At 33.7% G+C, this 15,613-nt stretch overlaps 1 protein-coding gene across 2 annotated transcripts in view; it reads right to left on the bottom strand.

Annotated features, from left to right (window-relative positions):
- The window catches only part of ATRNL1 (attractin like 1), a 682,506-nt gene that overhangs the window by 358,768 nt on the left and 308,125 nt on the right, over positions 1-15,613 (bottom strand). For both annotated transcript variants that reach the window (XM_067709302.1, XM_067709301.1), the window contains exon 26: positions 12,051-12,129. In XM_067709302.1, the coding sequence (XP_067565403.1) occupies positions 12,051-12,129 (79 nt within the window). The remainder of the gene's footprint in view (positions 1-12,050; positions 12,130-15,613) is intronic.

Consider the following 15,613-nt stretch of genomic DNA (forward strand, 5'->3'; position numbering starts at 1 on the left):
ACAATATCTAGATGTTTCAATTTAATACTGTTTTTATGTTCCTTATAATGTGGTTGAATTATTGGGAAAATCAATTCTTCAGGATGCTGATATTAATAAAAGCATTTTTATTTTGAAATAAAAATACTAAGTACGTGATTGAGATAACTATATACTGTTAGATAACTAAACTAATTTTGGGCAATTAATAAGGAACACATTACAGTAACCATGTTCAGTCATAATTTAAAATAAAATTGCTAGAAGCAGATTTTCTAACCAACTAGAATCAGTAGAATGTACCTTAAAAGTTCACAAAGAGAAGAAATTTTAGCTCATAAAATTATACATAGTGTTTAATTATGTATTAGGCTTAAATGTATATATAGGGACTTCCCTTGTGATGCAGTGGTTAAGAATCTGCCTGCCAATGCAGGGGACACGGGTTCGAGCCCTGGTCTGGGAAGATCCCACATGCCACGGAGCAACTAAGCTCTGTGCACCGCAACTACTGAGCCGGCGCTCTAGAGTCCGCGTGCCACAACTACTGAAGCCTGCGCACCTAGAGCCCGTGCTCCACAACAACAGAAGCCACCACAATGAGAAGCCTGCTCACTGCAACAAAGAATAGCCCCTGCTCACCGCAACTAGAGAAAGCCCTCACGCAGCAATGAAGACCCCACACAGCCAAAAAAAAAAAAAAAAATTAAATAAGTAAATTTATAAAAATAAAAAGTATATATAAATGCCCAAGTATTAATAGTATACAGCTAGCAAAAAAGTATGCAGTCGGGGGATGGGGAGGACACTGTAGGAAGGAGGTAGGAGGTAGGCAGAGGGATCCTCATATACAGATATGAAAATTATGGCATATTCTTAAGTGCGACAATTCTTTTATTTTAAACAATTTACAAAATATGAATGATGTTAATATGGAATGCTGGTAATACTATCACCCATACACTCAGCTTTTAATGTGCCAAACCTGGATCTGAATACAATTCTGAGAAATTCTATTTCCATCATTCCACAATAATTTATGCAATACAAAAGATCATATACCTTGAAATAATATCTTTTACTTTAAAAAAGATATTATTTCAGCAAAAGCAATGCAACTTCTGATAAGTCAAAATTCTTTTACTAATCAAGTATTTAGATGTAAGAGAGAACATACTAGTCCCTAGTCATCTAGCAGGTGTAAATAAAACAAAAAATAGATTTTTAATTCTGTTTCCTTTTTACATTGACCCATATAAATGATTGTAAATGAGAAGCATCTATGTTAGACTTCAAGAATATGATATAATTTACTTGCTTTGCTGTACTATATTAATGAACATTCCATTTACATTACAAAACATCAAAATTAAATAACCAGTTTAAATGTGTGTGCTTGTTTTGTTTAAGTTCAATCAACTATATGGTTGCCTTATCTACATGATTCAATGAGGGCCATCCAGTGCACAAGTGGAAGGATTAGCTTTAGACTGAAGCACTGAAAGTAAATTCCTCTACAACAAAAGGCAGGAGTGTAAAGTATATACACTCTGTCCCACTGAAGCAAAAAACCTCTTAAGAGTTATCTACACTTCATGCTTTAAGTTCTCTCTTCCTCCTCCTAACCTCTCTCTCTCTCCTTTTTTAACAGCTATTTTGAGATATTCATATACAATTCAGACATTTAAAGTTTAAATTAAATGGTATTTAGTATATTCACAGACCTGTGCAACAGTCAACACAATCTAATTTTAAATATTTCCAATACCCCAAAAAGAAACTCTGTACCTATTAGCAATCACTTGCTATTCAGCCACCCCTCACTCCTCACCCACCAGGCACCCCACAGCCCAAGACAACCAAGAATTTTCTGTCTCTGTAGATTTGCCTAATGTTGTCAAGGTTCATCCATTGTTACAGCATCTATCAGGACTTCATTCTTTTCTAATACAGTGTAACATTCCATTTACAAACATATCACACTATTCACTCATCTGCTGAAGGACATTTGGGATGTTTTGCTTTATGGCTATTATGAATAATGTTGTTAAAAATATTTATGTACAAGTTTTTCTGTTTATCTATGTTGTCATTTCTCTGAGGTATATACCTAGGGGTGACATTGCTGGGTCATAAGGAGACTTTAACCTTTTGAGAAATTGACAGACTGTATTACAAAGTGGCTGCACCATTTTACATACCCAGCAACAATGTATGAGGCATTGAATTTCTCCACATCCTCAATTTATTATTACCATATATTATTAGTGATAACTGGTGATAATTATTGATGAATATTGGTAGTTAATGGTGATAATTATTGGTGAATAATAACATATATTATTGCTGATCATAACCATCCTAGTGGGTGTGAAGTGGTATTCTGTAGGTTTTATTTCTATTTTCCTGGCAGCTAATGTTGCTGAGCACCTTTTCCTATGTTTATTGGCCATTTATATATATCTCATTTGGAGAAATGCCCAGTCATAATCCTTTGGCTATTTTTAATTGAATCATTTGTTATTTTACTGAGTTGTAAGCGTTCTTTATATATTTAGATACAAGTCACTTAGATAAATGATTTACAAACATTTACTCTCATTCCTTAGGTTGTCTTTTCACTTTCTTGATGGTTTTATTTGAAGCACAAAAGTTTTTAATTTTGATGAATTCCAATGTATCTATTTTTTCTTTTGCCACTTGTGTTTTGGTGTCATATCTAAGAGGACTTTTCAAGGTCAGGAAAATTTATTCCTGTGTTTTCTTCTATGGATGTTTTAGTTTTAGCTCTTACATCTATGTGTATTGTTCCCTCAGTTTTGCGGATGGTGTGAAGTATCGGTCCAACTTCATTCTTTTGCATGTGGCTATCTAGTTGCCCAACATCATTTGTTGGAAAGACTAATCTTTCCCCAATTTAATTGTCTTAAAACCCTTGTAGAAAATCGACTGACTGTAAATATAAGGGTTTATTTCTGGACTCTCAATTTTATTCTGTTGATCATATGTCCATCCTTATGCCAGTAAGCTCACCAAACTGACTAATGTAGCTTTGCAGTGAGTTGAATTTAGGAAGTGTGAGTCTTCCGGCTTTGCTCTGGTGATAGAGTCTTTCCCTCTTTTTCAAAATTGTTTCAGCTATTCGGGGTCCTCTGAATTTTTATATGAATTTTAGGATTCTCTTGTCAATTTTTACTAAGAAGCCAGTTGGTATTTCGATAGGGATCAAGCTGAATCCGTGTATCAGTTGGGAAATACTGCCATCTTAACAATATAAAGTCTTCCAATCTACCAACTAGGAATATCTTACCATTCATTGAAATCTTTTTAATTTCTTTCAACAATGTTTTGTAGGTTTCAGAGTATAAGTTTCATACTTATCTTCTTAAATTTGTTCCTAAGTAATTTATTCGTACTGATGTTATCTTAAATCAAATTGTTTTCTTAATTCTATTTTCAGATTGTTCATTGTTTGTGTATAGAAATATAACTGATTTTTGTATATTGATCTTATATTCTATAAGTTTAATGAAATCATTTATTAGTTCTAATAATCTTTTGGTGGTTTCCCGAGGATTTTTATACGAAAAACATGTCATCTGCTAATAGAGATAGTTTTACTTCTTTCCAATCTGGACAGCTGTTACCCCATTTCCTTGCCTAATTGCCCTGGCTTGAACATCTGGGTACAATGTTGAACAGAAACGTTAAGAGTGGACATCCTTGATTTGTTCCTGACCTTAGGGAAGAATTCTTTAAATACGATGTTAACTAGCTATGTGTTTTTCGTAGACACCCTTTACCAGGTTAAGCTTGCTTTCACTCTTAGTTTGTTGGCTGTTTTATAATGAAAGGGTTTGGCTTTTTTTTTTTTTTTTTTTTACCATCTATTGCGATTCTCATGTGATTAGTGTCCTTTATTCTATTGATATGGTGTATTGTATTGACTGATTTTCATACGTTGAACCAGTCTAACATTCATGAGATAAATCCTCCTTGGCCATACTGTATAATTCTTTCATGTGTTTTTGGTTTCAGTTTGCTAGTATTTTGTTGAGGATTTTTTGTGTTTGTATTCATAAGGGATATTGGTCTGTGCTTATGTCGTAGTCTGTATTTGGTATCAGGATAATACTGGCCTCACAGAAAGAGCTGGGAAGCATTCCTTCCTCTTCTATTTTTTTGGAAGAGTTTGTGAGGACTGATATTAATTCTTCTTTAAATGTCTGGTAGGATTCACCAGTTAAGCCATCTGAGCCTAGACTTTTCTTTGTGAAAAGTTTTAAAAATAATTTCATTTTGTAATAGTTTTAGATTTATAGAAAAATTGCAAAGATATCTCAGAGTTTCAGTATGTCCCATACCCAGTTTCTCCTATTAGTATCATTTTGCATTAGTATGGTATATTTGTGACAATTAGTGAACCAATATTGATACATTATTATTAACTAAAGTCCATTTTTTATTCTGTTCCAGGATCCTTTCTAGGATATTACGTTACATTTAGTAGTCATGTCTCCTAAAGCTTGACAGTTCTGATGAGTACTGATCAAGTATTTTTTTAGATTCAGGTACTGTTCTTCAACTAGGACTGAGCTAATGTTTTTCTCATGATTAGATAGAGTCATGGGTTTTGGGGAGGAAGACCACAGAGATAAAGTCCCATTCTTATCACATCATATCAAAGATACATACTATCACCATGACTAATCTCTGTTGATGTTGACCTTGATCACCTGGCTAAGGGTGTGTCTGCCAGACTTCTCCACTGTAAAGTGACTCAGTTTTACTCTTTTTACCCCATTCCATACCGTGCTCTTTGCAAGGAAGTCACCATGTTCATCTCACACTTAAGGAGTGTGCAGTTATGCTCCACCTACTCAAGGGCAAACTACCTACATAAATTATTTGGAATTCTTCTGCATGGGAGAACATCAATTCTCCTCCATTTATTTATTTATTCAATAACTTGTTTATATCAGTATGGGTTCATTGATATTTATTTTATATACCCGCTTACCATAAAATATTACTTTATTTTATTGCTCAAATTGTTCCCGTTTTGATCATGGGAGCTGTCTCTAGTGGCTCTAGTATCCCTCTGACATACTCTCATCATTGTAGTGTTTGTGTGTGTGTATGTTTGTTTGTATATTTGAACAATTCCTTACATTCTGGCACTACAAGAAACTCCAGGCTCAGTTTGTGTATTTCCTTTCCCAGTCTGAGAATCGGCCAATTCTCCAAAAATCCTTGGTTCCTTTAATTGAAAATTGTATTAGAAAGCAAGATCTGGGTGCTACATGTGCTTGTTGCAGACAGGACATTGATCCATCTAGTGTGAAATTTTTAAATTACTAATGCAATCTTTCTGCTTGTTACCGGTCTAACTCAGATTTTATATTTCTTCTTGAATCAGTTTTGACAGTTTATCCCTTTCCAGGAGTTTTCCATTTCACCTAAATTATCCAGTTTGTTGGCCTACAGATGTTCATAGTGGTGTACCCTTAGAAGCCTTTTTATCTCGAGAAGATCAGTAGTAATGTTGCCTCTTTCATTCCCAACTTTAGTGATTTGAATCTTCTCTCTTTTATTCTTGGTCAGTTGAGCTATTTTGTCAATTTTGTTGATCTTTCAAAGAACCAACTTATGTTCATTGATTTTCTATGCTGTTTTTCGGTTCTCTATTGCATTAATTTCTCCTCTAGTCTCTATTATTTCCTTCATTTTCTGCACGCTCTATGCTTGGTTTATTTCTTTCTCACACCACCCCATCATCCATCTAATCCTGTTACTATCTTCAATATGTACTCATAATCCAATCACTTCTTGCCATATCCACTGCCACCTCCTGATCTGATCCATCATCATCTCTCACCAGGTATGGTAATAACCTACTTACTAGTCTCCCTGTGTCTACAGGTGTCTATCTGTAATCTAGTTTTAACACAGCAGCAGAATTATCAGTTTAAAAGCAGATCCTTTTAGCTCAAATCACTTAACTCCTCTGTGGAAAACCCTTCAATGGTTTTCCATCTCTCTAAGAGTAGAAGTCAAAGCAGAGTTTCAGTGCTAATGGTGCATATTACAATCAATTGTGGGCTTAAAAACAGATACATCAAGCTGAGCCTCAAAGAAATTCTGATTTATAGGTCTGATGGGGGTCGAGTAGTGGAGTGGCACTCAGGGATATATAAATATATTTTTTAAGATCTACAGGTGATTCTAAAGGACCGGCTAGATTGAGAATCACTGTGTTAAAATGGATATGGAGGAGGAAAAGAATCCTAGATATACAGGAGTTGCTGTCACTAATATGAATGCATAATATATTGCTAATCATTCTTTTTTTTTTTTTTTTTTTTTTGCGGTACGCGGGCCTCTCACTGTTGTGGTCTCTCCCGCTGCGGAGCACAAGCTCCAGACGCGCAGGCTCAGCGGCCATGGCTCATGGGCGCAGCCGCTCCGCCGCATGTGGGATCTTCCCGGAACAGGGCACGAACCCGTGTCCCCTGCATCAGCAGGCGGACTCTCAACAACTGCGCCACCAGGGAAGCCCGCTAATCATTCTTTATTTTACGTATCAACAAACAATAACTGCTAACGTTTTTTTAAGTCTGGTAAGTAACAGGCAGTGGGGTATTTAGAACATATTAACTCATTTAGTACTATAAACCTTATAAAGTAGGCCCTACCATATTTTATAGATTCTAAGACATACTTTGTTTTCACATTTTAATATCTCTGAAGTCTGACGTGTCTTATAATCAATGAAATTGTACAATCACTACTGGCCAGATGGCAGTTATGATATAGTTGTCATTGCCTGCACAGACACAAACTTGATTACTCTAGTCAATGGTACTACGTGAAATAAACAAAAAGTTTTTTTCCTAAGTCAAAGTGATTTATGAAAAACTGGACTATGAGCAAGTTTTGGTAATACCTTACCCAACTTATTTTGCTTTTACTTTCCTTTCAATGTATATATATGTTGATATACAATAAAATCTATACCTAAGTAATTCTGTAAGAGTCCTTTGAATAGTATAAAACAAATATTCTTAGTGGCAAGAGAGCCATAGTTAATTGACAGTTTTTTCTTTCTAAGTGGTACATCAAATGATTGATTTGTGTTATAATATTACAGAAAATGTTAAGGAAAAATAAGTTGATACTAAGGCCATTAACTGCCAAGATAGACATTTATTTGAGCTCATTATTTAATAATGATTTTTAAAACTTCTTGCTTTTGGAAGAAGCAAGCTTTATCTATGGAAAGCTTTATCTAGATATTGCAATTTTGACCATTAAAAATAAAATACAGATTCTTAAATTACTAAGAAATTGTACAAGAAGTTTCATACAGTACCTAAATTAATTAATTTTAATTTTTCCACCCGAAGTAACATTTTCTCATTACTCTCTTCACTCTGTGCCCACTCTCCTCTCTCTAAATAAGTTGGGTGTATTTCTAAAGAGGTACAGTAACTTACTTTGTAAACAATGCTGCATTACATTAATAATATTTAGATGAGAACCCATTTACCACAAATTTAGACTCTCAGAGATGATTTTTATCATAAATTGTTGACTCATGACATTTCCTTAGTAAAGTATAACTTAATAATATTAATTCTTTTCTGTTTTTTTGTGCCCATGAAACAGAGGAAAGAGTTAATCTGTTTGCCTTAAGAAAAGTAGTTTGTCACTCAGAGCTATTATTTATGGGGTTTAGTTTATCATTTTTAATTCAAACGTCAGGTTGATTATGTTAAATTCAAAGTTAGGTTTTATGCTGCATGACTGTGAAATGTGCAGGAAAACAGAGCATCATGAACACAAGATCAGTTACTCATTGGACATTGACTTATCCCAGACAATATTGTTCTTATTGATTTTTAAGCATTAGAGATGCATACTATACTATGAAGTATAAGCAAATAATGTGGTAACAAACTATATTAATATATTTTTTATTCTTTAAAGAACTGTAAAGAGAATAAAAGAAATAAAAGTTCCTGGTACAGGAAATATAATCATTCAAATACACAAACCCACTAGTAATATGAAGTTGATTAATATAACCTTACCTTTGCTTATGGGATCTATTATTCTACAGATTTTCCAACTAGATTTTAATGGAGGCATACTACAGTTAAACCATCCAAAATATATGGGAATAAATGTTGTTAACTGAAAAAATTAACTTCTTATAACTATTAAGATATGCATGATATTTTCACTTATGTTAGTCAAATATAAGATTAAATACCTTTATTACAAGGAGTAATTATAAAATTTTAATGGGTTTGTGCCTTTAATACCTATTAAAAACACATATTTTAGTTTAAACATGAAAATTATTAAGTATGACGATGCTATTTAAAAAGTCTCCTTTTGGGCTTCCCTGGTGGCGCAGTGGTTGAGAGTCCACCTGCCGATGCAGGGGACACAGGTTCATGCCCCGGTCTGGGAAGATCCCACATGCCGCAGAGCGGCTGGGCCCGTGAGCCATGGCCGCTGAGCCTGCGCGTCTGGAGCCTGTGCTCCACAGCGGGAGAGGCCACAACAGTGAGAGGCCCGCGTACCGCAAAAAAAAAAAAAAAAAAAGTCTCCTTTTAATATATACCTGGCTCTAACAAATGTTTTTGTAATGTAATGACTATTTATCTAAACTTCAAGGTGCCTTTGAAACTCAAGGTTTTCAAGACCTCTGTAACAAGCATAAGCTATAAAAATAAACTCATCCTTCTCATATTTTATAATATTTCCACTGATCAATGTCCACTTATTGTTTCCATTAATTAGCACAGCATCCCCTCCACACACATGCACACGAAACTTTCTTATTTTTAATAGGGTTATCACAGAAATGGGTTTCGAGCTCCCATATGAAGAGGTAACATTAAAATTAAGGTCCTTTATAGTTTCATTTTTGTGTTTTTAAGAGCCCCTGAATTCAAGGGGTATTATTCAAAGGCATAACATTATTAATGGGCTTCTGATATTAAAATTATAACACAAAAAATGTACGTGTGTGTTTATGAGACCCAAACCTTCGAACAGTTAAAAACAAAAAAGCAATATGTCTGGTTTAATTAACACAATATATTTTTAAAATGTCTAAAGATTATTTTCATTTTAAAACAGTCCTTATATTTAGAAAAGCAAGTAATACAATTCCTATAACAAAATTACAGAAATACCAAGAAGGAAGAATCCTTTAAATAACCTTCATTTACTGTTAAAGATAAACTGTCATTCTACTACTCATAGGGGTCCTCTGAGGTTTACAATAATTGATGTCTTAATGCTTTGGAGAAAGTAACATCTCCATATAAAGAAAAAATATTGAGGTATTTTCCTTTGAGGAATATTAGTGTTAATCTAATAGTTAAAACTGAATAAAGAGAGATAAAAACACATTTTTACCCCATTTACATAAAGTCTATAAATGGGATTATCATATTAGCTACAACTGTGTAGTTAAAAGTCATTGGGTCTCTAAAACCAAAATGACAATCTTTTAATAATATAAAAATTATTAGCTAAATAGATGTCTGGTAGCCATCAAAATAATATCAACTTTACTTTGGGCATCAACATATGAATGGTTTCTAAGACATTTAGAAATTTGTATTTAAAAGACTTAATAAAATTAAAAATGATAAAATTCCCCATAATATTTTTTAACATGATATTGTAACATGACATGACCTCTCAACAGGACAGCTTTTGTATTTTGGTAAAGGAAGCAAATTAAATGCAAATATTATTATATTCTTTAACAAAGATTCATTACCTGGAAGACTTGGAAAGAAGGACATTAAATTGAGGATTATCAAGAGGACATAGTAACATTTAGAACCACAGATTAGAACTGGCCCAGAGGTCCCTAATCTAGTTCTTCCTTCCTTCCTATTTTTCCTCCATTCTCACATGTGCAACACATACTTAGATTTTGACTTCTAATCAAAAAATAAATTCATATTTGTATTTTAAAAATTAAAGTAGTATCAGCTGGCCAGAGCTTCTGATAATATGCAATAAACTACATACTACACTGAGGTGATATATTAACCAAAAGCAATCTGTCATTTTGAAAAGTGTGAAAGTTTCATAGTTAAATGAACAATTCCCATTATTTTTCTCAAATATTTAATAGTTTCTAAACTTTAGTCATTACATATAAACATTCCTAGAGCTCTAGGAACCTCAAACTGAGAATAAGTTATATAGTACAATGCCTCTCTTTAGAGGAAACTGAACTCAATTAGACTGCTTACCCACCTAGTTAATGGCAGAGTTGTACACAGATGTTTTCACAATTCTATCTTTATACAGTTACATTTTATAAACTTTAGAAATCAGATATTTAAATATTGCTAGTCATAATGAAGTGAGAACCCAGGCTCCCTGATTGAGCCTAACTTCTTTTCTAATGATAAGAGCCATAAATATTCACTTGCTCTACTCCATTATGGAATGTTTTCATACTGCCTGACTACCACTTGTTTTTTCCTTCCTGAATCCATACTTTTACCTTAATAGATTGTCTAGCATGTGTAGAAGATTGTTTATCTCCACACAGAATTCCACTTTTTGCAAAATATTTATATATTAATATTTTAAAAATTCCTTTTATATTGGATTACATTTTATCATAGGACCATACCAAGTAAATTGTCAGTGATGTTGCACTGCCCATGTATAGAAAATCAGAGAGGTAGAGAGAATTAGGGTAAGTAATTTATTTGCAGGGGAGTGGTGTCAAGTTTGCAAATACATTATAGGTAGGCACTGGATGTTTGAAAATAGGAGAGTAATTAAGAAGAACTCATGTCATTTACTAATTCTATAATTTGGAATATTCTGGATTGTTTTTAAATATAATCTTCTTATATGTGGAAAACAAGAAGGTAAGTAATTATATCTCTGCTATACATTGTTTCACAAAATTAAACGTATAAAAATATACTGGGAAATGCAACAGCAAATAGAATGCTAATAATACTAATATTAATAGTAATAGACGGACTTCTCTGGTGGCGCAGTGGTTAAGAATCCATCTGCCAATGCAGGGGACACGGCTTCGAGCCCTGGTCCGGGAAGATCCCACATGTCGCACAGCAACTAAGCCTGTGCACCACAACTACTGAGCCTGCACTCTAGAGCCCACGAGCCACAACTACTGAAGCCCGCGCATCACAACTACTGAAGCCCGCACACTGCAATGAAGAGTAGCCCCCGCTCGCCGCAACTAGAGAGAGCCCGTGCGCAGCAATGAAGACCCAATGCAGCCAAAAATAAATAAATAAATAAATAAATTTATAAAAATAAAAAGTCATAGAATATAATAATATTAATAAAAACAGAAACGCTTTTTCATTATATGAGGTGTAGAACCATAAACCTACTGCACATTTAGGATCCTCATGTTATTATATTTCTTCGCTCCTTTCAATTAACTAATACATCCAAAGGTAGGAAACTATATTTGTTTAATATATTTACATCATCAGCTGTTGTTCTGTAAGAGTATTACTGTTTTTATCAATTTTAAGATCATAAGGGACACACATGATTAACTCTGATATAGAAATGTATCAAATTGAGGTGTAATTCAAACATACTTGGATTATCAGATACCCGTGAAAAAGATCTGATTACCAAAACAAAGAATTCTACAAGATACAAACCAAAAATTAATATTTATTGCTCAGAATATTGTTTTAAATTTTAAGTTATAAAAATAATCTTTTTATAGTATAACTACCTAAATTAAAGAGATTGCAGGTTAATCAACAAAATTAATATTGGTATCCACTATAAATTCTAACACTATTTTAAAAAAACTGCAACTAACCAATGCTTCTACAGATACTGATTTAAAATGACAGTGGCAAATTTTGCTCTAAAGCTTAAAAAATACTAGATTGACTTGCTCAATCTTAATAAATGAAACTGATGTGAAAATCTCTATTTGAAAGGAGGATGTCAATTAAGGAATACAGATCCATATGTTTGCTTGAATCTTTAAACTAAAGATTAAGTAATATTACTGTTACCTCTCTCCGTCGAGAAGCCCAACATGTTTGTTTGATCTTCCACACCACAGCGGCCACCAGTAATAAGGATAAAAAACAACTAGAAAATAAAACACAAATAATTTTTGCTTAAAACACTTGCAATGTGTCATGAAATGATAAAAGAATATGTAGAGGACTTAAAAATATATAGAAATAATCACTTTGCCTTGGTAAATATTCAAGCAAAACAGATAAATTAGAAGTTTGTAAAACATTCTCAAGTAAAAGCAAAGTACACAGGCAGAAAAATTATTTATATTCTTTAATATATATTATAGTCTATCTTTCAGATTTTCTCTGTCAGAAGGAATGTAACTTTATAATTCTGTTGGTTTTATACAGCAATAAATTTTTTTAGAATTGCTATTGAGTCATAAAATTTGGCAATTTTATAAATTTAAATATCACACATTTATTCATTTTACCTTTATTAGCAACTATCTTATATCTGAGAATACGCCTGTAGTTCTCAACTGAAGGTGATTTAGCCCTCCCACCCGTCCCACCACTGGGACATCTGACTATGTCTAGATACATGTTTGATTATCACACTGGGAGAGAAGTGCAACTTGCGTCTACTGAGTGCAGCCAGGGATGCTGCTAAACATCCTGCAATGCACAGGACTGCCCCCAACGACAAAGAATTATTCTGTCCAAAATGTCAGTTCTACAGAAGTTGAGAATCCCTTGTATATGCTAATGTTTAAATTAAGAAATAATTCAATTACAATGTATATACATGTGGTCAATATGTATTAGGTACCATATGCGATAGACTATGTAACAGAGGATACTTTTTTAGCAGTAATTTGAGACTGATAAATCTCAAAATAACAGATTTATGTGAATCTGGTTAACCAATCCCAACCAGGCATTACTGTTTCTTTTCCCTTCCTTTGCTCTGTGGTCAAAGATTATGCTATGAAAAGACCCAGAAATGAGCAGAACAGTGCCACTATAAATTCACTGGTCACTGACCACTACCAAAAACCTGGTCTTCACCCTTAACTGATCATCCTTGTACTCATCAATTGATTCACTCATAAGCAGTGTAAATGTTGACACTTTCTACTCTTGTCAAATCCTTAATATATTTTTTCTCCTTGCCTCACTTAAAGAAATCTTAGAATATCTTTCAATGATGCCGACAATGACATGGATAATTCTAGCACCCATCCACTGAGTGCTAAACACATTCCAGATACTGCGCTAGATACATCACACTGATGACTGGGTTTAGTTTTATACGAACATTTCCAGATAGGATATATTATTCTTATTTTAGAAAAGAAGAATCCAATGCTCAGAAAAGTTCAAAGTAAACTGCTTAGAGTCACACAGGGAGTTTAAGTGGTAGAGCCAAAATTCAAAACGAGCCTCAAAGCCTCAGACTCTTTCCTTCCCATCTGTTGGGAACTCTGAACTCTGAGCTTGCACACTATGTCATAACAGTTGTTTTCCATATTCCCCAGTATCAACCACTGAGGTACCTTACTGCTTTTTACATAATTATCTTTCCCTCTAGTATTTATAAACTCATTCTATTTCATCTAAATTTAAATTTTCAAAAGTGCTCAAGTCCCACATCACCTAAAAAATAAAAAACAATAGCCCTATTTTATTAACCCTGTAGCTTCCTCTAGTTTGTTGAGCAAGTGGTCCATGTAGCCACTTCCATGTAAATTTCCTCATAACCTAGTCTTATTTAACGTCTTATAATGTGGTATCCAATTTGTATACTAATAAAAATGTTAACATTAATAATTAATGTGTATATACTATGCAACATTTTAGTGGGTACTTCCTCATCATGACTTTCTAAAAATTAAATAAACTAGTCTTTTCTCTATCAACTGTCTTTTACTTCTCAATTGACAATACCAACCATCCATCCTTTAAAACCCTTCTGAACACTTTATTTTCTTGGCTTCCTTCATCCTTCTTGACACACTATGGAGTCAGTGAAAGTAGACTGCATTCCTGATTCCTTGTTTTAAATTATGGACATTCCTGAAAATTCATTCACAAGACCATGCTATTATCTATTCTTGCTCTCAGAAAAAGAGCTCAGTTATTCTCATGGCTTCAACTATGACCTCATTTGGAATCATTTCCAAATATAAGTCATTTAACCTGACAAAATGAGAGCATCTTATCATTAGAAGAGATCGATGACATTATTTAGTTCAGACTCCCTCCCAGGAAAGAAATTCCCAGCACAACTCTGATAGTGATCCGGTTCCTAATTAAATACACATTGTAGCTTCTGCTGGCTCATAAGTTGGTGAATTTTATTTTTAGCTAACTCAAACTATGAAAATTTTCTGTTAAGCTGTCTTTCTAACTTTTATTAATCAGTGCTGCTTCTGTCTCTGGGTTACACTGAATCAGCCATTTCCTTCTTCTATATTCTAATACTTCTTTATATATTTGAAGACTCTTCTTACATGATTCCTTCTAGTCCACTGGTTCTCAGGAGAGTTTTGCCCTCCAGGGACATTTGGCAGTGGCTGGAGACATTTTTGGTTGTCACCACTTGGTGGACATAAAGTGGGATGCTGGTAAATATGGTACAATATAGAGGTCAGTCTTCCTCCCCACAACAAAGATTTTCCCAGCCAACCTGCCAATAGTGCCGAAACCCTGTTCTAGTCTGAATTACTGCCACAGCAGTTACACTTCCCTTGTTATATCCAAGTTAACAATGCAACTGTTGAAATATAGTAGTGAGAATCGATACTTTATATATAGTCCAAGGATCCATTTATCTGAATTTAAGTCTTACCATAATACCTTAAGAATTTTAACAAGAGAGATAAATATCACCTCAAATCTACCATGTCCAAACTGTACTCCTGAATAACATTCATAATAAAAGTAACTAACATCTATTGAGTAATATGTACCAAGCACTGTGTTATATGTTTTACATGCATTAATTCTACCATTACCACAATCACACATGATATACTGTGTATTCTGTTATGTACTCATTTAAAAGATGAGAAAGTTGAGGTCATGGAGAGTTTACATAAATTGCCTAAGTTACAAAAGTCTTAAATTGCAAGTTCTCCCCTTTCTGCTGACTTCTTGTTTCACCATTACTTTCCAGGTAAAATGTAAAAACACATTCAATTTTATCATCCCTTATATTCAGTCAGATACCGTATCTTGTAAACTGTTTCTCTCACAGTGTCTGCAGTAGTAGACAATAGTACACATACCAAAATTCATTTACATTTAATAATTAAACGTAACCTAAATACCAAAAAGTATTTTTATTTGACAATTTGTAATTCACAATATCCTCCCCCCAAAATAGTTACATGATCAAGATTCAGTTTAGGACAGTGAAGACTTGCTGAATTTCTCCACAGGGAACTTAAATTCTTTCTGATCTAAATTTCATGACACAAGTGAAGAGTGTCACTTTTATAATGATAGAGGAAGCCAGTATAAAATTTTTCAGTTTTCACGATTTTACCTCCTTGAGAAGAGGAGATATACACTTTAGGAGTTTGTTATGTTTTCTATGTAAATTC

The sequence above is a fragment of the Pseudorca crassidens genome, chromosome 16 (genome assembly GCF_039906515.1).
Source record: "Pseudorca crassidens isolate mPseCra1 chromosome 16, mPseCra1.hap1, whole genome shotgun sequence".
Lineage (NCBI taxonomy): Eukaryota > Metazoa > Chordata > Mammalia > Artiodactyla > Delphinidae > Pseudorca > Pseudorca crassidens.